We start from the raw sequence: 27,739 nt of genomic DNA, 5'->3' as shown, positions 1-27,739 counted from the left end.
ACTTGCTGCTTCTATTCATTCCCGTCGCCACCCCGCCACACATGTATGGCAACCCCCTCCCCCAGCACGCACGCAAGGTATTGCTAGGAAAAGACAACAAAGGCCACATTCGTTCACACTCAGTCTCTAGCTGTCAGGTATAATGCACCGAAACCACAGCTCCCTTTTCACATCCATGCCCCACAATACAAATAAAATAATGAAAACAAATATTCACAAAAAAATTATTTTTCTTTTGATTGCAATTGTCAGTTTAGCAATATGTACTTCATCACAGTTCAGGCACTGCTTGTTTGCATTAAGAAACCAAATATGAAAGAATATGGTTTGCCTTCTCAGGTCTACACGGAGAAAACTGAAGCATGAAAAGTAAGGAATAGCAAAATTCATAGAGGAAATATAATTACTTGAAGGACAGTGTGGAGTAAGAGAAAATGTTGCACATTATAAGTCATGTTTGTATGTGACTATGAGCAAGAAAGAGATCTAACAGTGGAGAAAGAGAAATACCTATTCTCCCAAGGTTAAGCTTTTAAAGGTGACAGAGGCCATACCCCAGCCACTTTCATATTACTTTATGTAATTTTTACAAGTTTCCACATGCCATCAACAGTAGTATCAAGGGTACAAATAAATCCTTCAGAAGCTTCAATTTATGGACAATGAAAAATACAAAGCACCAATAAATCAAAGATATGCTGGTATTAATTCATTATATTCTTAAGTACTATTACAATAGCAGCCAAAGTGACTGAACAGTAAAGCAAGATTTATTTATTGAAAACATTTCACAATATTTGTAGTCAATATGTGATATGCAAATACTGCAAGCACGAGCTTTCTTTTACATAGAATTATGAAACTATCCATTTAACTCACAGATCAACAACATTTTACCCATTTTTTGTGCGTGTTTCAAAGAAACTCATTTGAGGTTTTATCACATAAGGGCATTTCACACTTCAGGTATTCTACATCTCTATAGTATCATAGACTTCAATTAAATTTCCCCTAGCAATTTTAAGTTTTTCTCATGTACAATCTTTTCTTCACTAACTCAAGACTAATTCTATACACATTTGGCTAATTTTCATCTCAAAAATGAAAAAGACACATCCTCACTCTAGGTGAGAGCTAATTCAACAAACAGCACTGATTAACAAATGTTTCAGACTTCTGCTTCTGACTTTTTGATATGGTGAAATGTATAATGAACAAAAGGTATAAAATGATTCTACATCCAATCACTTGCCTTTAATCCAGTATATATAATGAAAGAATGATAAACACTAGAAAAAATTATGGTAGTTATGAAGTTCAAAGGCACCACCAAAGTAGAATATGGAAGGGGAAGAAAATAATTCTATTGCTCAGCACCACCACATTTTATTCTCATTAATTTTACCAAAGGTAATTTAGACCAAGGGAGTGAGACTAAATTTTTTTCTTTCTTGCAATAAAGATTATGGAAATATGGGGATAATTAATATAAAAGTAGGTGAAACACTCCTAGAAATCTAAAGAAGTTATAACTATCTTACCCACCCATCTTCCCCTACCAGACACGATCTAACTTTTAATGTTATTAGGAAAATATCTAACCTGTGTTTACATGTGTACATGCAGAATTTTTGTGCAGCGTTTACATTTCCTTCCATTCATTCATATTCTGGCACACACAGCCAGTCCCAGTGAACATGTTTCACCATGTGATAGGAAGCACTACTTGTAAACAAAAGGCCATAACATTAAAAGTATGATATACCTCAGATGCTTGGGGAAGTCATTTTATGATTTTGACAAATTGTTTTACCCATTTTTGTATTAATGAACCCCATATTTTCCACCATCTTCAAAGCCCCCCATCTTGCTGAACAATAATGAAAAAAAATTACAACAAATCATGATCCTTCAGTCTTACCATGTCCTCCATGCATGACACTATCATTGCAAAACAAGATTAATTATATTTTTAAATAACCGAGATGGTGCCCGTAAACTTCATTACAAAATGTACACTGGAAACAGAATATCAACATACCCAATGGAAACCAAGAAAGCTAAGTTTAAGTATCTGGAAACATCAACTTTAAATCTATAAAGAATGGTAAATGTGGGGTTTAATGCATAGTATCTCTTGAATGTTTCCAGGAAGAGAAATTTGTTTAGAAGACTCCAATTACTGCTTCACAACATTGCATTTTTTCCTGCATGTTTTATATATAGAGCAAATAATGTATGTAGGTAATCCCCACCAAGTCAAGAAATATTACGAAATAATTTTTCACACAGAAGCCGATCATATGATTTAATTGCTAGCCACCATACTATAATAAATATTAAGTCCTAGTCATGTGATTTTGCAATGATTTCACAAATATTCATTCATCTCCATTTTTAGTTTGTATTTAAGATTCATATCAAGAAGTGAAACTATAAATAAATAAAGTACAACTAATACTACTTAATTTTGCAGCTGAACTGGAAACTTTATACAAACCAACTTATTGTCATGTTCATCCAATAGCTCCCATTGCACAATTACCCGTACCTGTGAACAGATATAATGTTATCCATGACAGACAACCAAAGAATAGAAGAACAAGACTTTAATTAAACTGTCTTTGTAATAATGAAAAAATTATACAGAAATGATCACCTATGTAAAAATATGCACATTTCCAATTAATGGGCAAATATTTTTTCATTTTCATATGTATCGTGTATTTTATCAAGAGTGTATGTGTCCAAGTAGGAAGGGAGGAAAGTGAGAAGTTCTTGGTGAAGGTTGGTCTGTGACAGGGGTTTATGATGTCACCATGGCTGTTTACTTTGTTTATGGATGAGGTGATGAGGGATATAAATGCAGTGGTCTCAGAAAGGGGGCCAGTATGCAGTCTGTAGGGGTTGAGGGGGCCTAGGAAGCAAGTCATTTGCTTTTATTGGCTAATGACACAGCACTGGAAGCAGACTTGAGAGAGAAAACTGCATAAGGAGAAGGTTTAGAGTAAATGTGAATAGAAGCAAGGTTCACAAGTTTAACCGAGCAGTGGAACAGGTTTTTTGGCTGTGACTTTGAAGAGAAAATCTGGAGGAAGTGAATTATTATAGATACCTAGGAGCAGACATGGCAGCAAATGAACTATGAAAGCACAAATGAGTAATGGGTGTGTGTGTGTGTTCTAGCAACTTTGAGGAATGTGTGGAAAGAGAGATCTTTGTCTGGAAAGGCAAAATGGGTATGTTTGAAGGTACAGTAGTCCCAGTAATGTTGTAGGAACACTAGGCATAGTCTATACATGATGTGCAGGAGGGTGGATGTGTTGGATATGAAATGTATGAGGACATTATGTGGTGCAAGGTGGCCTGATTGAGTAGGTAATAAAATGATAAGAGAGTGGTATAGTAATAAAAAAGTGTGTGGATGAGAAAGCTGAAGAGAAATGATATGCAAATATGGAATGAATGAGTAAGGAGAGGTTGACAAAGTGGATACATGTCAGAAGTGGAGCAGGGAAGAAGTGAGGATCAAAGTCAAGATGGAAGGATGGAGTGGGAGAGATTTTGAATGCTTGGGGTGTAAACATTCAGCAGAGTGGAAGGCATACATGGGATAGTGTGTGTTGGAGTGACTGTACAGGGGGTGAAATGCTAAACCAGGGCATATGAAGCAGCTGGGGGAAATCATGGAAGGGTCTGTGGTATAGCCATGTACAACATAAGGCACAGGTTATGTTGGTTACAAGGATACCATGGGAATTACAAATGTTTGTACATAGTGGAAGCATTTTGTGTGTTAAGGTGGAAATGGGTTTTATGGGACTCTGCATGCTCAAGATTACACCACGAGTGAAAAGTCAACTTGGCAAGGCAGTATCATTGGAAGTTCTGTCTTGTCAAAGAATGTATCACTCCAAAAGCATCTACATTCCCCTGCTATTGGAAGTAGTGCTGCCTTGAGCTGCAAGGACCTATAGAAAGGTTCTGGGTAACTCCAGAACTTTTTCATAGAAATTGGACCAGAGTAACTGGACCAGGAGTAACTATACACAAAATAAAATGAAGTGTGGAAATGTAACCTGAGAAATATGTAAGCAAATAACTGAGGAACATAGTAATGTAATTTGAATAGCTACATTTGCTTTAGCATGATGGATACAAGGAGGCATAAGAAATTTGATCAGCCTTGTATAAATGGGCAAGGAGTTGAAGTTCATAAAAAGATGAATGAAAATGGAATCGAGCTGATAATACTCTAGAATAACTTTTGGAAAGAAATGTCTTGCTTATGAAATTCTATAGCTATAACAAAAAACATACTTTACTTACAGAGGGATAAATTCTTTTAACTGGGAGTGATGCTACATAGACATTGGGTTGATCTGCCTGAAGTGGACAGACTAATCCAGAGTTGATGCAAGCATTGGGCTGGGGCAGTGAAAAGGGTACTGTAAGAGGCCCCAGATGACCTGACACCTTGGCATGAACAGCTTGTATTTGGGTGCCTAAGGGAAAAAAAGTGGTTACTGAAACTGAACCCGACTTAAGGAAGCATTCACTGTTGGTCTCGACAATCAAATTTGTAATATACCTAAATTCAAAATACTGTGCTTTAGGACATTCACTAAATTTCCTCTAAGGTTCACACTCATTTTACAGTTACCAAAGAAAAATATAAAACCTTGTTACAAATATTCTAACATACTTATGGTCAAAAAATATCAAGACTGCTGGTTTTCAAGGCCATGTGAATATCTTTTTTTTTTTTTATTCCACTCACAAATGAAAACCCACACTGTGGACATTATCCATGAGGCAAAGCATTCCTTTATTCAAAGGAAGTGCGATAACCTCTCATCATCCACAGATAGGGCTTTCTGGTCTTTAGCTAAGGGTGTCTCTAACAACTTCAGTTGCTTTAACTTTCCCTCACTTTTCCATTCTGACAGTACTATGGCTGTCTCTCCCATTGACAAAGCAACTCTCTTTGGTATCAGTTTCTCCTCTAACTCCACCTTGGATGACTAACATTCCTTTACCCCATGATGCTTCTCTTACTAATCCTATGCCTCTTCCATAATCTCTTCAGACTATCTGAAAAGCGATTCTTTCTCTGGACACAAGCAAGGCTTACAGTCCTCATGGCATCCATCCCTGTGTACTGAAAGAGTGTACCTCTGAACTTGCGCCTGTGCTTGCTCGTCTGTTCCATTTCTGTTTAAAAACCAAAATCTTTCCTTCTTCTTGGAAACATGCTTTGACATATCCCATCCCTAAGAAGGGCGACCATCCTGACCCATCTAACTATCATCCTATTGCTCTGACATCTACCATTTCCAATGTTATTGAATCCCTCCTCAACTCCCATATCCTTAAACACCTTGAGAATCACAGTCTTCTCTCTGATCACCAGTATGGCTTCTGTAAGGCAAGATCCAATGGTGATAGTCTTCCCTATCTTACTAATGTCTGGTCATTATCCCTGAAAGATCTTGGGGAGCCATATGTGGGTGCCCTCGTTATATCCAAAGCTTTTGACAGGATGTGGTGTCAAGGGCTCATCACTAAGCTCCCCTCTTTTGGCTTCCTTCCCTCACTTTGCTCCTTCATATCTAGTTTCCTCTCCAGGCAATCTATCTCTGTGGTTGTTAATGGATTGGCTTCCCCCCTTTTCTCCATCAACAGTGGTGTCCCTCAAGGTTCTGTCTTGTCCCCAACACTTTTTTTTTTCAACGATTTCCTCTCCTCCACAAATAATCAAATGCACTCATATGCTAAGAACTCAACACTGCATTCAACCATAATCTTCAATTCTGCTCCCTTTTCTTTCACTCGATCTGCATCGAGTCTTGACACAGCTTCCTTAATAAACTCAGACGGACAGGATGTCTCAGTGGGGTACACAAAATCTTGACAATTTTAATGCCTCCAAGACCCAATTTCTTGCCATCTCTCTATTCAAAACTCCTCACAACTCTCATCTCTCCTTTAATGGTTCTATGATTCCACCTCTTGACTCAATGGACATACTTGTTATTACTGTAACATCACCTCTTTCTTGAAAACCCCACATTACAGGAATAGCTAATTCTGTCCCCAAGAAACTGGGTGTCCTGTTTAGATGATGAAACCTCTCTTCTGAACAGTTTCTCTGTTTATATGTGGGACTGATTCATCCTTGTATGGAGTACTGCTCTCACATTTGAGTTGGTTCTAGCTCTGTATCGTTACTTGACAGAGTCAAGTCGAAAGAGGTTGGACTCATAAACTGTCCCAGGCTAACTTCCAAACTTGACCCCCTTGCCCTATGCCATAATGTTGGTTCAATTTCCCTCTTCTATAGATATTACTTTGGTTTTTTCTCCTGATAGCTGGCTGCTTGTGTGCCCCCACCACTAGCTAGACCACTCAATACTCAGCAAACTGCTGCATCACATGATTGTGAGGCCATCGGCAACTCAAGGGTGGGCTGTTTTGATAACTGCTTCTTTCCCTACACGTCAAAACTTTGGAACAATCTACCTTCTCAGGTCTTTCCTAGAAACAATGATCTGCCACATTTCCAAAGACGTCATTCACTTTCTCAAAAATTTGTGAATATTTTCCCTTGTCTTTTCTTTTTCCATTTCATAATTCTCTGTATTTCAATTAAGGCCTGGCCTTGATGTGGACTTTTGTCTGTGACTGGAACCTTCAACTTAGAAAAAAATATATACGTGTTGGAAATGAAATGTTTGAGGGCAATATATGGTGTGAAGTTATTTGATTAAGTCATAAAAGGGTAAGAGAGAGATGTGGTAATAAGTAGAGTGTGGTTGACAGACCTAAAGTGGGTGTGCTGCAATGGTTTGAACTTATAGGTTGAATCAATGAGAAGAGGTAGACAATGAAGATGTGTCAGAAGTGGAAAGGAAAAGGAGAAGCAAAAGATGAAACTGGAGATGCTCTTGGTAGCTGGTGTGAAATATTTTCTCAGCTTCATCCTCCCCACCATGGGGTACAAGGCACTACTCTTACTTGATGTGAAGGGAAGTGACATGTTGGCATTTTGGCCCTTCTTGAAGATACAGTTGCGTGGATTCTTATCACAGCCTGTGATCTTGATGCCATTCACATTTACTGTGGCTGAGCTACCTGAAATAAAAAAGATTATCAGTATACCAAAAAAAGCAATGTATGAAAAATATTGTCAGTTATTTTTTGCTGCCTCAAATTATGTGCATAACTATTCACTACAACTAAGACAAATAACATTGTACATTCTAAAAATGAAACCAAATTTACAGATTTCCAATCATTCTGTAATTGTCGAACAATGTAAGTGTTTAATATGTAATTTTCTGAATGCCTGATCTTCATTCATTCTTTCCTTTCTTTCTCAAGCACACTCATAGCTTCATAAGCAATTTTGTGGTAAATATTAGCCAAAATCAAGTTAAGAGAGCTCAATTTATAAAGTATGAACAATTGTACTGGGCTTATGCGAGTTTCACCTTTTTATGTTACAGAATTTTGTGGTATCTTTGAAGGATACTTATAGAACCCTCGAGTTCAAGAGAACACCGATTGAAAAACTGGCATATCAACACATGCACTGAAATTCTCTATTGCAACAATTAGCCACCACAGAGATATCTGTAAAAGTGAGCTGTTGGGGCTCCAGGATTACAACTCGCTCTTAGATGTAAGTTCCCAGTGTCACAAGTTGGGTAGCCAGGCTGTCATGTATGTCTGTACCTGTGTGCTTTTGAGATGGGTGCAACAGCAATACAAAGTCACTACTATCATTCTGCTGTCTTCAGTTTACAGCTCACCACAATACTACACAATACTATCATCATCTTGCAAGTCGCCACATCACTACCCTTATGCAGAGCCTTCAGTTTGCAGCTCACCAAATCACAGTCCTTCAGTTGTGTCTTGTCAGGTATTCCCCCATAATAAAAGAAAGTCTTATTAAGTAAGAGAAGCTATGTACCCTGACTGACATAGGCGTCATTTCCCTGGTGAAAGTGCTGATGGTGGTCTACTCAATGTTCCCCATCACGGCCTCCTAGGATATGCAAGCGACCAAGCATTGAGAGTCCCTCCAAAGTTTGGACACCTGAGAAACCTTTCCCAGTCAACTATCTTCAGTTTGCATAAGCCGAGTCATGGCTTGCAATGCAGAAACCAAACCGGGCGGTTGTCACAATGCCTTGACAATTCTCCCGATGTAGTATTTCACCTTGCAGGGTAAACTGCCAGGAATCTGGAGCTTCTATAAGTGTCCCTCCCAGCGAGCTATAACTTTTCCTTTACCCACCATTTCTTCTTGCCCAGGTGAGGGGCTTGTTATTAGGAACTAACTATAATGGTACATTCGCCTTCATCTCATCTTCACGTAATAAACTGAAATGCTTTCCTTTGAGAAGGTGTCCAACCTGGGTGGCCATATCCGTACCTGGATATTTTGTAACAATAACTGTCTTCCCAGTGAACCTAGGTCGAATGACTAAATTTTTGTTCCTTAAAGAACTGGCTGTTTGTGTTTAGGAAACTAACTTGCATCAGTCAGGAAGGGGGTTGGTCCTCAACCTCCGTCAGAATCCGCAAGGTTGCCAGTAACAGTATTTCTAACCGTCCGTGGCATATAAATCCCAGCTAGTTGTTGAATCTCCTCAGCATGATCGCCAGTCTCTTTTGAGATCCCCATTTGAAGAGGGGACCCGGAATGGTAACCATGGCACAGGCAACTTTTACAGCACCTATGGAGTGGAGGGGAACGCTTTGCCATAGCGACTTGCTGACCACCACTTTGGGTATATCCAGTGTAGCTAGGAATATCTAATCACAACATATTGTGCATCAATGCAGCTTCTATAACTGGCAAGTTTGAAAACTGATGCCTACGAAATATGATTCAGCAAGGAAAGAGCGCTGTCATCCACCTGCAAGGACATGGTCTGATTATCGTCATTCTAAATACATGAATAACCAATGATTAACACCATGAAACCATGTATCCAGACTTTTAAAGGAAAAGCAACGGCTACCTAATTCATTTGAAAAGAAAACTTTCCTAAAGTGCTTGGTAAAGTATTCCTACACATTGGGAAATCTTCCCTCAACATTAAGCAACCGCTTAACGGTATGAAAGCGTTCTATTTAACATAATATAGCCAGCCTGTTCGTTCTTTCATAAAAAAAAAAATACTTTTGTATATATGACAAATGTGGAGGCTCTAGAAGACACTTGAGGAGAGAGCAGAATGGTAGAAGCAGGCTGGCCAGCAGAAAAGTGTGGTCTAACGGGACCATGACGGCCCAGGGCGGCAGTCAAGTCATTGTTGCCACCACAAAGCTCTTTCTGTGCTTCATCTTTATTCTACTTAACACGTTAGGCGAGTGTGCCTATCAGTGAGCGAACGTTAACCTGTTTAAGGGTTACTGTGAATGTGTATTGTGCGAACACAAAGGCGTGCAAGACTTAAGCAGATCTGTACTGCAATGGTAGTTTTCCCAGTCGGCTTATGTAATAAACCAATTTTAAACAATTAATGGAATGAAAATCTGTCCAATGGGATATGATAAAGGCCCAGCGATCTCTTGTGCTTTTGCGTTACCTCTCAAGGTACAAGTATGGTAACAAAATTATCGGCGATATCAGCACAAATCAAATCAGTCGTAGGATTCCATCTCACGTACTTCATCATACAACTTTTTTAACTTTTACATGCTGTTCACATTCACTACATCTTTCGGATTATTCCATTCATATACTGCCCATACTATAAAAGTACGTCCGGTTGTTCTATCCTTGCAATTGTGATTACCATTTGTTTTTTAATAGGTAGTTTTGCATTCGTGTTGCCCATCTTAATCTTTATATGTGTACCATGTCTTTACTCGTATGGACACACACACACACACACACACACACACACCCTAGCCTATGTGAGGTACCCATTTCATCGACCAGCTGGGTGGACTGTGGATCGGCTCCCAGAACTAGGATTCGAACCTATGCGGGTTTGATCACAGGCGGAGCGTGCGTGCGTGACTGCAAGCAACGCTAACCGCTACACGACTCGGGTATGTGTGTATGTGTGTGTGTCCACTCAATAATGCCTTGGATTGGCCTCGTGTGACCACACCTCAGGTCCTTTGTCATACCCTTGGTTTGTCACATGCTCACACTAACTCGCTCATTCACAACTAAACCCCAATACCTGTAAAATTATGGCCCTTTACGATGCACATAGAAAATGTAGAGCTAATAAGACCCTTAAATAAATGCACTGATAGCTGTAACAAGGATAAGAACAGTCGCAACAGCTTGACTAATGAGACTAAATGACTACAGTAAAGCCCTATTGTCGTAATACTGATGTCAACACTTAAAGGAGATTGTACATGGGGAATGGTTGGGGGTAGGGGGAAGAGGTAGAATGGGGGAGGGTGATGTTAGGAAAGCAATGAACAAATGATGCAACGGCGTGTCCACCAGATTGTGTACCTGGAACGTATGGCGTTTCCTGGTGTTTACACTGTAAACACGGGAAGTGCTGGAGCAACGACTGAGGATGCAGGATTAAAGTTGTAATGCAATATATATATATATATATATATATATATATATATATATATATATATATATATATATATATATATATAAACTGTGCTGTCACCAAACAATGCTATAAGCATATAAATAAGCTAAGAAACGTACACACAAGACAAAGATAGTAATCATTAAGGAAATGTAATAGATAAATAACGGCAATGAGATGTCATGATGCGGACAGAGGCCATTTCAGTTGAGAGGTAGATCTCCAGGACTGAGGCAACATTTCATCCAAGTCTCATGGGTCATACGGTGCATCGACATCACTTTTTTGTTGTGATATGCAGAAGATATCAAGAGTACGAAAATATCACAAATAAACAATGCCATAAAGCATGAATAACAAAAAAAAAAACATTTGGAAAGTAAGGTAGGTGAAATTTGTAAAAAGGAGCTTTCCATGGTGAAGCGAGCCTCCAGGGAAGTGGTAGGGCTTCGGGTACGGTACAACGCTCTCTCTCACCCCACCTGCTGCTGAGGGAAGCCTGGGAGCGCAGTTGGCTGTGAGGAAATATGATACCGATTTCTACATTCAAGGTTGAACCGGTACTCAAATGAAATGACTACAAAATGCCTTAAGCGTACTCAGACACAATGCAGAAGCTTAGTCCTCGTAATCAAATGATATACGGCGACAAAAACGGTAATGTGTTATTCTAATAACTGGTTGTTCCACCCGTATCTTGTCCACTTCTGCTGGTTAACAACTCACGTGAGCCATGGTGTAGAAGCCTGAGTGTAGAGTATGTGCACGTAGTGTGGTGGGATTAATGTAGACGTGTGTTCAAGGTGAGAAAAAGGCGGAATTACAAACGCTTGGCAAAATAGCCACAGAAAACGTGTCGAGATGTGGTAAGCGTGAGCATTTATCAGACACTACACTTGCGTCGAGAGGTCTGGTGACGAAAGCACTGTAATACTTTCCTATTTTTCAGCTACCATAGCGCGATCAGGATTCCCCCCATACTGTTATAAAGTCAAGATTTGTTCGGTTAAGATAGATCATCCCGATCGTCTTATAGGTCCTTTGTATGCCCAGGGTTAAATGTAATGAACATTATCCACCGCCTTAAATGTATGCCTACCCGAAACGGGTTGCGTCCTATAGGTTTCACCTACTATGGTTACAAACTACTAATATAACCACATGACCTAAACCTGTTAGCAGTAGGATATGCGGTCATACAAAGTATTGTTAGGCGAGCCAGGTCTGTTCTAACCCAATCACGAAAGTAGAAATCTAATTCAAGCTGTTTGTCAAATACTAACTTCCTTCATTTCAACCTTCGTGTTCAGTGAGAGCTAACTCTTCCCGTGGAGGGTAATAAACACCACTCCATCCTTAAGGCCACCCTGCTCCTTTTCTTTAGTTTTTACTTAAGCGTCTGGCCAAATAAATAATAAAACCGTGACTGATCAATGGGAAAAGAATTGAAATTCCTTCTAATAATGCCAGAAGGTTATGTGGTGTAAAGATGTCATTAGAAAGGCACACAAGTGAAATTCTCAAGGGATTTTATCCCCAGAACTCATTGCAGATGTGTGATAAGCTAGTTAAATCACGTAGCGTAGTCGAAATCACAAAAGTAGACCACGGTAGAGATGAACAGATACGGTGAGAATTCTGACAGCTGCTAGGGATACTTCTAATGAAGATGGTAGAGGATTGACTAACGTTCGAAAGACTCAAACATTTAAATCAAATAAATGAATAACGGTTTATTGGATTCAGGCAGCCATTTAACAAACTACATAGTTGAGGTATTACAGATATTACATATTACAGATGTCAAATTACAGATACTACTAAACAGTTCAAAATAGAGCTAAATTCAAGGTGGGTTGGATATTTCCACATTTTGGATGAACACATGGGAGGTACATATAGAGAGAAAGGTAGATACAGTTGAATGTCCCGAGTAAAAACTATGCTTTATATATTATGCACTTGGATGAATATTGAATGATGAATAGTTACAGTAATAGAGTGGTTGACATGAAAGTACGAGGGTATGAAAAGTCTTAATCGACGTATCACAAACAGCCTCGAAAGGACACAATAGTTATGTTGTTGCTTGAATTCCTTTGTATCTTCAAGAGTAAGGTCTCGCCATCCTTGTCGAGCGACATGTTGGTGAAACTGTTACATGGCTTCACCATGACTGTCTTGAAATGAAACGTCACGTAAGGTGGTGTGCTATTTACGAAAGATCATTTCACCACGACTCCTGCGTAATCACAGTGCAATTTCTTATTGTATGGTACCGGTTTGTGATTAACGCGTAACAGCTCAGTTGCCTACGACTATCGTCAGTCTTGGCAATAATGATGAAATTTTGTAAGGTGACCGCGCGAGTCTCGCATGGCAACTCATGCGATCTGGCAATACTTGGTAGACCTTCGAGGCATGTATAACCCTAAAGAATTGCCTAACGTCTAAAACACCAGTCACTTTCCTCATCAGTTTTCATATTTTGCGTAGACCTATAATTCATGCACTGATACCTTGCGTTATTTACACAAGGTACCCACAGAAACATGGCCTGTCACCAAACTATCATTTTAAGTAAACGAACACCGCCCTAACTTTGCGACTTGAGGGTGGGCTTAACATATATACACATAACTTTTATCATTTTTAGTTTGATAGCGTGTGTGTGTGTGTGTGTGTAGTTACGGTAGGAATTTATCCACGCTGCTCATGTCTTTACCTAATTACTCCATCTCACATAAACTTAACTCATACTCTTAACAACTCATATTCACAGCATATTATTACCTTTGTTGTTAAAACAGTCCCAACGGTCCAATACATTGCTCTTGTAAAAGTACATTTTCATATCAGTCCTGTTGCTTTTCTTCGGTATCTTGTGCCCATCAGTCTTTTGTATTTTTACGGATATTCATTATCCACGGTATATGATTCATAACTATTGGTACCATTTACTTAATTCTATCATTCTTCCTACAAGGTTGTGTCATTCTCGAAAACTTTTGAACGCATCCTTGTCAATATTTACCCGTTAGCCAAATTATTCAGTTTCCCCGAAATACTAGTAAGCTTCTTAAACGACAAACCCTGAATACCATGTCTCTCGCATCAAGCGGGAGACTCGAACAATCAGTAGAGATCTCCCGCACTATGACCTCAGTGCTTTCAAAGCGATCGCCGTCGCATTCGGCGTAAGATATAGTTTTTACTACTTAAGATTCTAAACTTGCCACACTCACAGTGCCTATACTAAGCAATCATTTCAATAAGTATGGTTTAGCTTGTTTAATATACATGCACTTTCGCTGTCTAAGCAATGTATTAGTTTTTTGTCGTAAGATGACTCTAGCGACATATGTGAGTTGGCAATACCGTATTCGGGCCGTCCAAGGCTCCAGGCTCAACTGACCTGAAGCAGTCCTGATGTTTATATGGTATTGTGAGGCGTCCTGTTATCTCACTACTAGTGTTTGGCGGTGTCTGCCTACTGCGTGTGAATATACTCACGTAAGTATTACTGCATAATCTCAGTAATACTATAAATGAGCAGCTCACAGTTCACTCTTTCTGGAGTCCTTATTTTGTATTGAAAACAATCCTTTGAATCGAGTCGAAGGTAATTTCACGGTCCATCTGTCTATCAGTATCTCTGACGCCCATTCCCACCCGGAACTCCCACGAAGGAGTGGCCAAGGCAATATAATATCCACTTATCCCTGTCCTTCCGTGCCTCCCTCGCAGACACCATTCCACTTATTCTTCCATTTCTCTACCTCCAGTACTCTCCACTATTTTCCCCATGGCAAAGGTGGTCTTCCTCTCCTTCCGAGGAATTAAAAGTTCGACTAATACATAAATCATTAATATTATAAAGTATATTTTCTACTGTACACTTCTTATAGGTGATCACATCGTCTTCCCTAGTCATATGGTAGGCCTCTACTAATACCTGTTAAGTGCAAAAAAATATTCAGGTCGTTTGGTTCTGCGAAGGTGAATATGTAAAAAGCATGTAATATATGCAAGTTTCTGCGATCCTCAATTTAAACAGGTTCTGAATGTGGACAACCCTGTGGATAAATTAAATAAGCTTCACTATTGTACTTACGCAATACCTTAGTAGTGTTACGCAAACCATACAACACTCATGCATGTCATGCTCACTACGGCTTACCACTCACATTTACACCTTAACATAACTGTTAGCAAAGTCTGCCTACAATCTTAAATGAATCTTACATAACACAATATAAGATGAACCGAAACCCCTTGCTGTTAACTCGTTACATTGTGTTTATTGCTTTAACTACACTTACCGCACGAGGTATTGTTACTATCTAGGCTATCTTGATTTATGGTATTATATCTATGATTACAAGGCTATTGTTACCATCTCACCTGTTGTTACTATACTATGATAAACTGGTTCCCAATCTTTGTAACAGGCTAGGGTATTATTTATACATACTAGGCTATCTTGTTATAAGGCATTATCTTTATAGTTACTATGAAAGGGCATTGTTACTCTCTAATAGCTACTGTTACTCTAATACAGTGGTTCTCAATCTTTCTCAATCCACCAACCACTTTTTAGAAACAGTAATGGCCGATTCTCCATTAGAAATCAAATGAATTAACTCAAGAATGTCCTCCGTCGAAACCTCTTTATAATTCTCCCATTTGATTGTATGACTAACGAACTCTCATCTGAAGTATACTATAGAATTTCTATACTTTTCCAATGTTTTAGTACTTTTTACATAATTCGCTCTGACACGGTAATTAAATACATGGGAACAGAAACACCTATGGTCACCAAGTAGAGTTTTGGAGAGGTCTGTGGATAGAAAACTTATGTCAAGTTTGAAATAATTAATTGCCTCTGTATGGCTTTTCTATCATAAAATAAAGCCCAGGCGGATTGTAACACTCAGGTAAGGAAGTACTGCTCAAACATATCTTGATTTATGGCAATAAATCTATCACTTCCTTTATGCCATTACGTGTCTAAGCCATAAATCATACGAATAAGGTCTGCAAGATTTCATATTGCGCATGATTAACAGAATCCTTTCAGTTTGCACACGTTTCAAGGCTGTCTTTAACATGTACGTCTGAATCACGATCTTTTTTTTTTACATTGCTTAAGGGAAGTTGCTAAGGACCAAAAGTGTCTGTCGGTCATGATGAATAAGTAGAAGGATGTGCGGAAGTGTCGATCACTTAAGATAACATTACCCTCACTTGCGTCACTCGTGGGGCAAAAACATTCTCTAAAGGACCAGAAGAAGCGCCAGTCAAGTGAGGGGCAAAAACCTGCTCTACAGGATCAGAGGTATCACTGAAGTGCAACAAGAACTTGATCGGAAGGATCAGAATATTCGCGTGTGAAGGGCACGGATACTATCTTGGTGACACTTCTTTTGTATTGGGAAGACTGATCCGTTGGAGCTTTCTGGTCATCTTTCGAACTACTGTAAAATGGTCCTAAAGACGAATCACGAAGAATTGAAGAACAAAATGTCAGCCTTGACTAGCCCGAGTCAACGTGACGGTATTACCATCCAGGACGAGGCAAAATTACTTTCGCATTTAAAATCCTTGGTTCAAATCCTGAACTTTCTCCAACGATTATTACGCGAACACATTCACGGCTTGCTTCCTTGCACTAGCAACGAGATGCAGCAATTTTTGCCGTTTAGTTAACTGCAATTGATAACTTCGTAACTTCTCGTCACAATACCATTATTTATACGACTTTAAGCAGCAGCTTGACGCTAATTTATCCGTTTTTGTTACATTCTGTAAACTTAATCACCTACCAACAGTCGTAGGAACAGTACAAGGACTCACCATAAAAATAGCCACTTCCGAGATGCAGAACGTATCATTTTGCGCTTAAGAACCATTATCAAACGTCGAAAAACTTTAAAAAATTTATCATGTGGCCACATCAACGGAAGTTTGCCATTTCGTGATCTTTTAAAAGAAGCATTCGGCAAAACGGATAATACTTGGTTAAACAATCGCATGAGTAAAGACAGAGTTGATAGTTATTCACGAGATTTGAACTCAAAAACTACCAGCAGTGTGTCGCCTCTAAACAAAGCCGACCTCAGTGGGAACACATTGTACCCTGGGAATTTCATCGCGGACCATTCATACTGTTTTATTACGGAGATTTAACTCCTCCATCCGCTTGCAACAAACGACTGATTTGACATGCATAAACGCTGGTAAATACAAATTTATACCTCAAAATCAAGACAAACGTACTCAGTCGCCCACTTCACCCTATGAGCACTGTGAACATTTTATAGATGTGTAAATATACATTATGAGTAATGGACATATGAAGGGAAAAATATTACTAGTCACGGACAAAGTCCTCACCGGAGCCACACCGTAAATGCAGTACAAGACTAGCTACTACAAAGCTTGATTGTGAAAATGAGGAGGAAATTTACAGAGTTTTAGAGGAAGAGCAAAAATTGCATTTCAAAAGGCGGGGAAGTCCTCCCTGTTACGACGCGATAAGATGCATATGACGCAGCGCCTTCCAGAGTATTACGGCGTTAAACTTGTTAAAAGGCACACTCAGCCAATTCTCCGGATTTACTATATACTAAGCTGTGTTACTAAGGTTCATTCTACAGTTACGTAGGTACATTGCGCAGTTACAAGGACACCTTCCTTGTCAGCATGGAAGCGCCATGTGGTTATTGAGAGGGTGGGGGGGAGAGGGGGAATGAAGTCTGTACATGGTCACATGGCAGCTGTGTGAGCGTTACGTAACCCTCGAATGACTATCATCAGGTCCAGTGCACAACACCCCCATTCACTCACCCATCTCCTTGCCGACTTGTGTACACTTAACCACCTAACTTCTTACCACTGCACACTAACGCACATTCATGCCTACCACTAATTATCCACCGCCTTGCCTAACCCATGCAAATTCACCCACATTCCTGACTACCCCTACAAACCCCTACATACTTAACCACCTCCCTCCTGCCACTACACACTCGCTCGTTTCCCAGTATACGCCTACACACTCGCCTACCCCATGCTTACCCCTACACAATCACCACCTCCCTCCCTATCCCGACACATTCATCCACCCACTTCCCTGCCTACCACTATACACTCATCCATCTCCCTGTGCACCACCACACACTAATCCACCTACCAGTACACTTACCACCCCACTCCCTACCAGTACACACTCACTCACTCCCCCAATTCCTCCGTTTTGCGGTCACACACGAAATAAACTAACGTCTACTACTGCTCTCCATAATTCATTTACATACGATTTGTGATTTTACTGTTTATATTCTAACCAAGGCTGTTTCAGCCTGTTTAAGAAAAGGACCAGCCCTGCATCTCTTGACACAATGAGGACGGAGTGGGGGGTGACCTTTCCCAGGCATGACCACGTGGATGACCCCGGGTCACTTGACAACGCTACCAGAGGAATAATTATCAGGCAGATGGGACAGGCGCGGCCTTAATGACCATTAGGCGTGGGGGTGCGAAATCCCAGGGGGCGTGGTGGGAGCGGCCGCGGATTCCACGCGGCTTACCTATAACATACAACTTTCTACAACACAGACACAACGAACACGCAGGTTCGTAACTATATATATACAATAACTATTTATGGTTATCTCGATCTGAATATAGGTTGCTCTTAAGCGTTGAAAAGATCGACTTCTTACGTCGCAGAACATGTTTGAAAGAACCCTGTCCATATCAAGTGAAGCAATTAATTGTATTTACGTGTATGTCATTTTCCGGAAACAAATTCATACGTACACGAATCAGCAAAACACACCTCTTACTATTGGACTGGTCGTGAAATGCTGTTCGTGGACTTACTAAACTAGCGCGAGATACCAAGAAAACATAAAAATGCCTTGTCAGTTTCAGTGGAAAATAAAGACATGACAGACATCAGCGCTCAAGGGTGTTGCTGCACGAAACACCCCCTCCCCCCACCTCTCTCTCTCTCTCTCTCTCTCTCTCTCTCTATATATATATATATATATATATATATATATATATATATATATAGTCCACTTCACAAAGGTGACGGTGAACATGCAGTGTGGTAACTAAATACCAAGAAAGGTGCCTCCATGGGAAACATGAAAATAAATGCCACCTAATTCGGAGAACCATTTCACTTTCAAGCGCCCTTTCCTATTTGCCTGATTACGAGAGCGGTTTGTTCACGAGTGACTAAGCAGCAGCGTGGATGATGCATTGGGTCAGGGTTGAATAAGACCAGCATGAGTAACGATGCTAGACAACACTTGAGCGAGGAGTCAGAGGAGACGAGGGACCGCGCTAGCGTGAACTGCGCCAACAGTCCGTGTGTGTGTGTGTGTCCCTGTTACCCCAACAGAGGACGCCGCTTGCGACAACCTACACCCACATCCTGTCCTCAACTTCACCCCCCACCACCCCCTCGTCATGTGACATCCACATCAAGAGTACAGATGACCGATCATGCAGATGGATGAATGTCTCGGTGATCTTAAAAGTGCATTACAGTGTGTATTGATGATTATGATGAATGATGAACGCATGACTGATGAACTTGTAGCTGACTATGTCGATAGAGTAATGTAGAACAATTTTTTTTTAAAGAGCTCAGGTATGTGGAGATAGCATGCAAGAGGATGGATGACTATATTAGTGTTCCACTATTGTTACTTTTTGACAGGTTTCTTTCAAAACAACTTTAAGTTTGATTTCCACCAAGTTAACGGCATCCCAGCGAGTTCCACTGAAAACAAAAACATGCCGTCGTGAACACGCAATGTTCGTAGGATGTAATAGAATATCTTTCACGCCGTAGAGCTGGAAGAGGAACGTTAGCCCCAATAGAGACCTGTTCGAGACTCACTGAGAGACTGTCCTCTGACTTAAAATAATTGCTCGTTTTTTCAAGCTCGCTCACCCTCACGTTTGCTGACTGACCATCACAAGTCACAGACTGCGCCCTATGCCCCCGACACTAGACCCTCTTAAAAACCCTCAAACAAACATGCTTCTGCGGTATTAGATTTACATGCTAATTGTCTCATGTTTAGAATATAACAACGTGTATCCAAGCCAGCTTGACACACCCGGATCTAAGCTTCGAGACTAGGATTTCAAGACTGATACGCCATTATCACTTAAACATTAGTACTCAATACAAAGAGGTAATAGAGAAGGTTCAGAGGAGGGCGACAAAAAAAACAAAAAAAAAACAGGAATTACAGGGAAAGGGTAGGAGCTTTTATATTAAGTCTACCTTAAAGGGAATGATGGGTGACCAGACCTCAACCTATAAGTTTTCTAACACATCAGTGACGTGGACAGTGAACAGTTCTATAAATATGGGGATACAGCAAACTAACCGAGGAAAATGTGCGGTCTTAATTTACAACTCGCTTCCCAGATCAGGTTACTAAGACAAAAAAAAAAAAAAAAACCCGAACTCATTTCCTATAACGTTGTCTCCCGGTAACCGTCCGATCTTTCACCTTCAGAGTACCTCAAAATATATTCCACCTCCCTCAGACCAGTCCTTCACCATCCAAGTCAACTAACCCAAAGACCTGAATCAGGTTCAGTTAATGGCTGGGTTTGCAGGGAAATTCCACGTACTCAGATATTCCTATCCGATAAACCCAAGATTACAAAGACGATCTTAGGTTGAAGTAAACGCAAGACTGTCTGTCCAACAGACCCACTACACCCACAAGCTTTTGTAGGTCGCTCGAGGGTATTCACTCTGCCTGAACCGATGCCTCCAATACTTTCATCACGGTCTCTCGAGGGCAAGAGTATACGGGACTCGCTCATCGACTAAGTTCGTCATTGCAATGCTGTGGATATTCACGGTGACTACATGTAATATGCCCTCATGGAACAGAACGTAGTCCATGCATGGATACACCAAGATTTAGTTTGGAAGCAAACATTATGTTGCTCCCTCTGAATCGCCAGTTGCTGGTACAACCAGTTTATGTCGACCGATACACGTACTGTAAGTTAAATTTTTTCTCACTGAATATACTGGATGAAGCCCGGAGTCTAATTATCCCTCGCTGTTACACTAATGTCATCTTGGCAAAAACTCTGGAGGTAAAATCCCGCATCAAGAGCGATGCACAACCAGCCCACCAAGATAACAGATACGCTGACCTAACACGTGTGACCCGCAACCCTTGCCACACCGGATGTGGCTGGCTCCTGACAGCGTAAACCAAACCCCTCGGTGTCAGCGGCATGATCAGCTAAGCATAACCTCCGCGGGAATCCAAGTCTTCTGACGGAGAAGCCAGAAATGGGCTTTCCCAAATTCAACACCTATAGTGCCAAAGACGATACATGCAATTCTCAGTTTCCAAAGCAACATCGGCTTAAGTTATGATAGGTATCATGGAGGAAAATTAATTTTCCGTCTATAGGTGTGCTGACAAAAGAGGACGCACAGATGGACTAAAATGAGACCCCATTATGTAGAACTCTCCCCATACTGTACAGCTACAACAGATTCTCACACTATTCTTTTCAGACTCTTAACAAAAAGTCACAGATCCTCACACAATTCTTTGCACTCAAGCCTTAACACCAAGTCACCTGTGCCTGGTCTGTAGGTCGTTATAGCCACAATTTGCTCATATGCCCATTTTGTACTCACATCTATACAAACAATGTCATCTTTCACATCAGCGATTGTCTGTGAAAAAAGCAAAATGATTACTTGGTGATCATATGCCGATTTTTTCGTTACAAAAAGACAAACGACAGAAAGCTATTGAATAGACTGAACTTACCGCAGTTCCTAACTTTACTGCCGCCATAAACCACAGCACTGATGGCCAGCAAAAGCACAAGGTACCTCATCGTTGAGCGTGTAGCGGTGAACTGGTCGCCAACCCGGTAAATGTGGTGAGATCATCCACTGGTTGAGTTGCCAGACAGAACAACTCTAGACCTTCCCTATTGCGTTCTCGGAAATAAAGTGAACATGCGCTATATATAACAAAGAATGCTTCTTATATGTTCGGCTAGGATTTGAGTACTTTAAGCTCAATTCTGGATTTGAAAACTTTTACCGAAGGGAAAATAAAGTATATCTTTATTCTACGTTCATGAAAGGTATGTTATTAAAAAAAAAAAAAAGAATGAGTCCTGTAGTGAAAATTCGTAATTTGTTCTCATGGGAATGTGAGTGGTGGGATTAATACGGAATACCTAATATCGACCAGGGAATGCCCCTCCCCAAGATTGGGGATAAGCAGAGATGCCAAATACTTCTCTTCCTTTCAACTAGAGAACAAAAATTTTGCATTTTTCTCTGATCACTTTCATGTAATCAAGACTTATTGATAATGTTTGCACGCATTTTTTTTTTCATCTTGCTAAATTGATGAGTACAGCGCACATAGTAGATCATATTTCTTTAGTACTTAAACTTTCCATGGCGTGAAAGTTGCCAAAGTCGATATTAGAAAGCTATGTAATTTGTCACTAAAAGTGGTAGTGAAAAATCATTTTGAAATTAATGAATATTTGAAGTCAACAAATCAATATAGTAGCAGATTTGTAGTGTTCTGTATATGTCAAACATGGGGTTTGTTTGATCATTTTCTTAGATGTCTGAATCAAATGATTAAGATCATAGGAGAAGAGTCTTGTGAATCAACGTCAATAGGAACTTTGTATAACCCTGTAATGACTGTAGTTAATCATCCTTATATACCTTATACGATCGTCTTCAGGGAATCTTGCCTGGTCAGTTGTCATAGTTCGCCAGGGATGTTGTCGTGTCCAGATTTTGACCACTTGTCAACTTCTGTGTGTGCTCACCTTCATTTTGCAATTCATAGCACCATTTGATTACCACGGAATTTCGGCCCGTTTATGAATCTGAATTGCTTGTTTATGTCGGTTTGAAGTAATCATTAGTCGAATGGGAGGATAAACCTTATCAAGTGGTGGAGCATTTACCTTAGCGTTCTCTACGGCTTCACCCACCACTGAAAGGAAAATATGCACACTGACTGTAGTGTAAATTGGGCTCTTTTTTTGTGGGGGGGGGGGGGGGGGATGAGCCCCTTTTTACCTTATGTTGCCCCACCACTGAAAATTTCTTAAAACTTACTACAAGTGTGCATATAAGCAGTGGGGTAGGTGGACGCAACGGAGGGTTTTTGCCGATCTCTCGTCAATTAGGCAAGTTTGGAAGAAGCAACTCAGACCAAGGCTCATAGAACAGTATTGAGGCCTATCTAAATAGACCAAAGGCGAAAACTTAACAAGATGGATCATAAATCTCAAGAATGATTAGGGTCTATCAGACATAGAAATGGCGAATATCTACATAGTAAAACTGGAGTCTGCCGCTCCAAACTAGAATAGTAGAAATGGATGCAGTGTTTGCAAGGAGAGGGCAAAAAAATTACGATGATTATGGCTGAATGTTATAAACTGGAACAAAACTGGTTTAGAGGCAGGGAAATGAACTAAAAGCTGTCACGAACCTGCAGATCCGTAATCCAGAATAACAAAAGCCAACACCGTTAGAATCTGAAGTGGAGATCGACAAGAGTTGAGAAAACTAGCAGGGAAGACGTCTAACATAAGTCAGGTTTGACAGGTATCGAAGGAAAAAATGCATCCCGCGTGACCCCTAACAGAGATGCATTGGACCAGACAAGACACAACAGAGCCCACAGACATACCAGCCTTACACCGATGATTCTGTTGACTAACAGGAAGAGCGCGGTCACCCTTCACCTGCAAGAGACAAAGCGCCAGGAAGAAAAAAGAATGACAAAATTACTATAATAATTACGCCCTCATTACGCGTTTTCATCATGCATATGACTGTTAACCAAGCACAAGAGAGGGAGAACATCATGTTGATGTTCTGACGAACACTGCCAACTTTTCAGACCTCTAAAATGTAAATTAATAGAAACAACAAAAATAACTTCGAAATTTTGTGTTGGTCCTTGGAGAGTCAGGGGGTCCGAAAGTCTGTGAGTTAGACCCTAAAGCTGTCACAGCGCATATCAAATGAGCAATGTGGTGGCGTCTTGACCTTTGCAAGAACACCTCTTGACCTTATGGGTGTTGCTAACCGGAGGCGAAGAATACTGGGTTTCACCCTTTCGAACCACAAAAAATCTCTCAGTAATGGTTGCCATTTTCTTATATTCTTTGAGTTGTGATATCATAGTAATCTTTCAGGATGTGAGATAGGCTGAATGTTCCAGAAGCCAATGGCCCTAGGGCCCGATAGCTTGGGGAGGTCCCTGATAATGAGAAAAGACCCCCTACACTCCCAGAGGGGTGGGGGTAATTATTTAATCCCAGGGCCTCCTGATCCATACTACAACACAGGTAGTAGCCCCTCTCATCATAGTGAATAAGTTTTAGTGTGGATTCATCTTATGATATACGGTGGTGTACTGGCATGTAACCCGCACCATCCTCACAGTAGCCTTGCGAGCCGAGACATCACTGTACACGGAGCCTTTGGAATGTATACCTCCACCACACTCCTCCCCCCCTCTCCGCCCTCCGTCAGCACACCGGCCAGCCACCACATCTCTTGCATATCAACACAACACGCTCATCCTAGAGTATTCTATCACGTAGACCACACAACTGATGCTGGATGCGACTTAGAATCACAACCGGTGGCTCCTGCCACCTTGTGAACGCAGGATGGGAATGCCCTTTGTGGTTTTGTAGACATTATTGTGTAAATACCTCAAGCCAGACGTAGCGATTACGTCCTTCACTGCATCAACATTGCAGGAGTATCCATAAGATAGTTATGGTTGTGATCGTTAGCGAGGGTGATAATATGGGGAAATATGATGTCTTTAATGTCAATCTCTGGACAAGCAGCTGCCCTTGGTACAGCACAGTGATAACCTCACGCGTTAGAAATTTGGTAGTAGCTGCACATTGAGGAGCCTGCTATTCTTTCGAAGGCCCATATTTCCATATTTTCTCAAAATATAGGAACGTGTATATATATATATATATATATATATGTATATATATATATATATATATATATATATATATATATATATATATATATATATATAATTAGCTATCCAAGTGAGGGGCTTAAGACCCTTCTATTTCATTTATTAGCTGGCCACGTACGGAGCAATATTACGTCATCTGGCTGAAGGCGAGCTCCATTACTTTTCCGGAACCATAAAAAACACAAACATATCGGTGTTACATTCAACAGGATCAGCAGAGATATTGTATTATAATAATACTTTATCCCTGTCTAGTTTGTGACTCCGTACTTGTGCATTTCACCTCATGACGGGCGATGGGCCAACGTCGCGAGGAAAACCGTAAACAAAGAATTGGTAACACTGCACAATTGCGCCATGAACTACCGGAAGATTTTTATTCAGCACGTATTACTGTTTGCCATTTGGTGGCGACTGGGACGTGAAAGCCACCAAACTCCGGCTAAATATTGTATTCCATCAAGGCATGCATTTCACGGATCCAGATGCGTGAATGGTGATTATTAGCCTATTCCATTACAGTGGCACCATCGGTATACCTGTGCAGTCATGGTTGTGTATTATGATTACTATTTATGTGTTACGGGAGAGTGTTACGCTAGCGTTGCCCCGCCTCTTAAGCTTGTATAATGTTCATCATATCTTTACTTCGTGTTTACTTTGATTTTTAATTGCACCTGGACCTCTGTCTATTATCTATAGATACTGGCGTTACACAAGACAAGCTTCCTAAGGCTCTTGCAGCTCAAAGACTGCACTACTTCCAGTCGCAGGGACATGGTCTCCTCTGTAATGAATTCTTCGACGAGACTGTATTCGCATTACTTTCCTGCAAATATCGTCCAGACGCCTCTCTTTTCTCTTTCACTAACAATCTTACTTCTTCATCCCACCACTCACTACCCTTTCTAATCTGCCCACCTCCCATCTTTCTCATACCACATGCATCTTTTTCGCAAGCCATCACTCTTTCCCTAAATACATCCCATTCTTCACCCACTCCCCTCACGTCAATTGCCTTCACCTTTTGCCATTCTACACTCAATCTCTCCTGGTACTTCCTTGTACAAGTTTCCTTTCCAAGTTCTTTTACTCTCACCACTCTCTTCTTCTCATCATTCTCTCTTCTTTTCTGAAAGCCTCTACAAATCTTCACCGCCTCCACGAGATAGTGATCATACATCCTTCCAGCTGCCCCCTCTCATCACATTAACACCCAAAAGTCTCTCTTTTACACGCCTATCAATTAACACGTAGTCCAATAATGCCTTTTGACCATCTCTCCTACTCACGTACGTATACTTATGTATATCTCTCTTTTTATACCAGTTATTCCCAATCACCAGTCTTTTTTCAGCACACAAATCTACACGCTCTTCCCATTTCCACTCAAAACTGAACCCCCCATGTATACCAATTACACCTTCAATTGCCACATTACTCACCTTCGCATTTAAATCACCCATCACTATAATCCGGTCTTGTACATCAAAGCTGCTAATACACTCACTCAACTCTTGCCAAAACATTTGCCTCTCATGATCTTTCTTCTCATGATCAGGTGCATAGGCACCAGTAATCACCAATCTCTCTCCATCCACTTTCAGTTTTACCCAAATCAATCTAGAATTACACTCTATCACATACTCCCACAACTCCTGCTTCAGGAGTATTGCTACTCCTTAGCTCTTCTCCTCTCACCAACCCCTGATTTTACTTCAAAGACTTTCCTAAACCACCCTTCCTCTCTTCCCTTGAGCTTCGTTTCACTCAGAGCCAGAACATCCAGGTTTCTTTCCTCAAAATACTACCTATCTCTCCTTTCTTCTCATCTTGGTTACATCCACACACATTCAGATACCCCAGTCTGAGCCTTCGAGAAGGATGAGCACTTCCCACCTGACTCCTTCCGTTTCCCCTTTTAGAAATTTAAAGACAAGGATGGGGAGGGGGTTTTCAGCCCCCGCTCCCGCCCCCTTTAGTCGCATACGACACGCGGAGAATACGTGGGAAGTATCATTTCTCCTCTATCCTCAGGGATAGGGGAGAATATATATATATATATATATATATATATATATATATATATATATATATATATATATATATATATATATATTATCGGACTCCGTATATAAGGGATTATACCGCGAGCGAAAAGTCACTAGCGAGGCTTTGTCATAGTCACTGAACGGAAAGGAGTACAAACTCGCCCAGGAACTTCGCTCCAAAGGAGGCCATCATATATCCCTGCTCCTGCGTGGAGTGTATCCTTGATGCATCAGCAGCCCCATTTTTAAAAGGGTCTTGTGGTTGTATGTAGGTTATTCTCAAAACGTTAACTTGGACTCACCGCACGATTGGACTTTCAGATCAGCTGCCGATGTAGCTGCAGCAGAAGCCAGCAGGATCAAAGCCAGACACACCTTCATTCTGCAACGTGTGGTTAAAGAACGTTCTGAAAGATTTTCGCGAGACGCGGTATTTATATGATGCTCAGCTCGAGTTGCCAGTTACCTCGTATACACCATTCCATGTATTCATGTAAGATTGTGGTTAGAATAGTGAGCAGGTAAAAAGTTTAGCGTACGAGATTAAAGCGTGAAGCAGTCTTAAGTGTAATAAAGGTAGAATACTGAGGGTATGTATATCCTTTAAGGTGAGCACTACGAAACAAATGAAGCACAGTGAAGTCAACAGTGATTCTTTCACTAGATGAAAAAGTGGTCAAGGCAGATGTAAATATGGACAGTTGCAAGTTCTCATTATAACCTTATTTCCTGTTTATGGTGAAATGTGCATGTGTGGAGATCTTGTTGTATTCATAATGATGAATGTTAGAAAAGAATATAAAGTTCGTGGGTACTTCTTTCGTTTTCATTATTAGGATTAGACGGATTGGTCATAGCGTAAAAGATAGAACAGTCCATCAAACGTCGGAATTGAATGCAGAACAGAGAGATGATATAAGGGTAAAGTCGTAGAATTAAGAACTTCCAGTGTACTTCCAGCCTGAACCTAGAGCTAAGCGAATGAAAACGGAGTAGTGTGGTTCACCTTCGA

At 40.5% G+C, this 27,739-nt stretch overlaps 1 protein-coding gene across 2 annotated transcripts; it reads right to left on the bottom strand.

The window, feature by feature from the left end:
* Positions 1–638: 638 nt before the first annotated feature.
* Positions 639–27,165, bottom strand: LOC139755588 (NPC intracellular cholesterol transporter 2 homolog a-like). Of its 2 annotated transcripts, none has more exons than XM_071674107.1 (4): positions 27,030–27,165; positions 7,018–7,134; positions 4,330–4,505; positions 639–2,551 (listed from the first exon to the last, which is right to left on the bottom strand). In XM_071674107.1, exons 1-4 carry the CDS (start codon positions 27,106–27,108, stop codon positions 2,465–2,467), a joined length of 459 nt encoding a protein of 152 aa, XP_071530208.1. In that variant the 5' UTR covers positions 27,109–27,165; the 3' UTR covers positions 639–2,464. The 2 variants fall into 2 exon arrangements, with proteins under 2 accessions (XP_071530208.1, XP_071530210.1); XM_071674109.1 differs by lacking the exon at positions 27,030–27,165 and adding an exon at positions 21,440–21,595.
* Between the last annotated feature and the right edge of the window lie 574 nt (positions 27,166–27,739).

The sequence above is a fragment of the Panulirus ornatus genome, chromosome 19 (assembly GCF_036320965.1).
Source record: "Panulirus ornatus isolate Po-2019 chromosome 19, ASM3632096v1, whole genome shotgun sequence".
Lineage (NCBI taxonomy): Eukaryota > Metazoa > Arthropoda > Malacostraca > Decapoda > Palinuridae > Panulirus > Panulirus ornatus.
This window is presented reverse-complemented; position numbering and strand designations above follow the sequence as displayed.

Excerpts from the sequence above, each read along its gene's own strand:
- LOC139755588 (XM_071674107.1), bottom strand. The coding sequence starts at position 27,108 with ATGAAGGTGTGTCTGGCTTTGATCCTGCTGGCTTCTGCTGCAGCTACA. Across the intron at positions 7,135-27,029 it reads TCTGAAAGTCCAATCGTGCG|GTAGCTCAGCCACAGTAAAT; the intron begins GTGAGTCCAAGT and ends TTTTTATTTCAG. Across the intron at positions 2,552-4,329 it reads TTAAAAGAATTTATCCCTCT|GTACGGGTAATTGTGCAATG; the intron begins GTAAGTAAAGTA and ends ATCTGTTCACAG.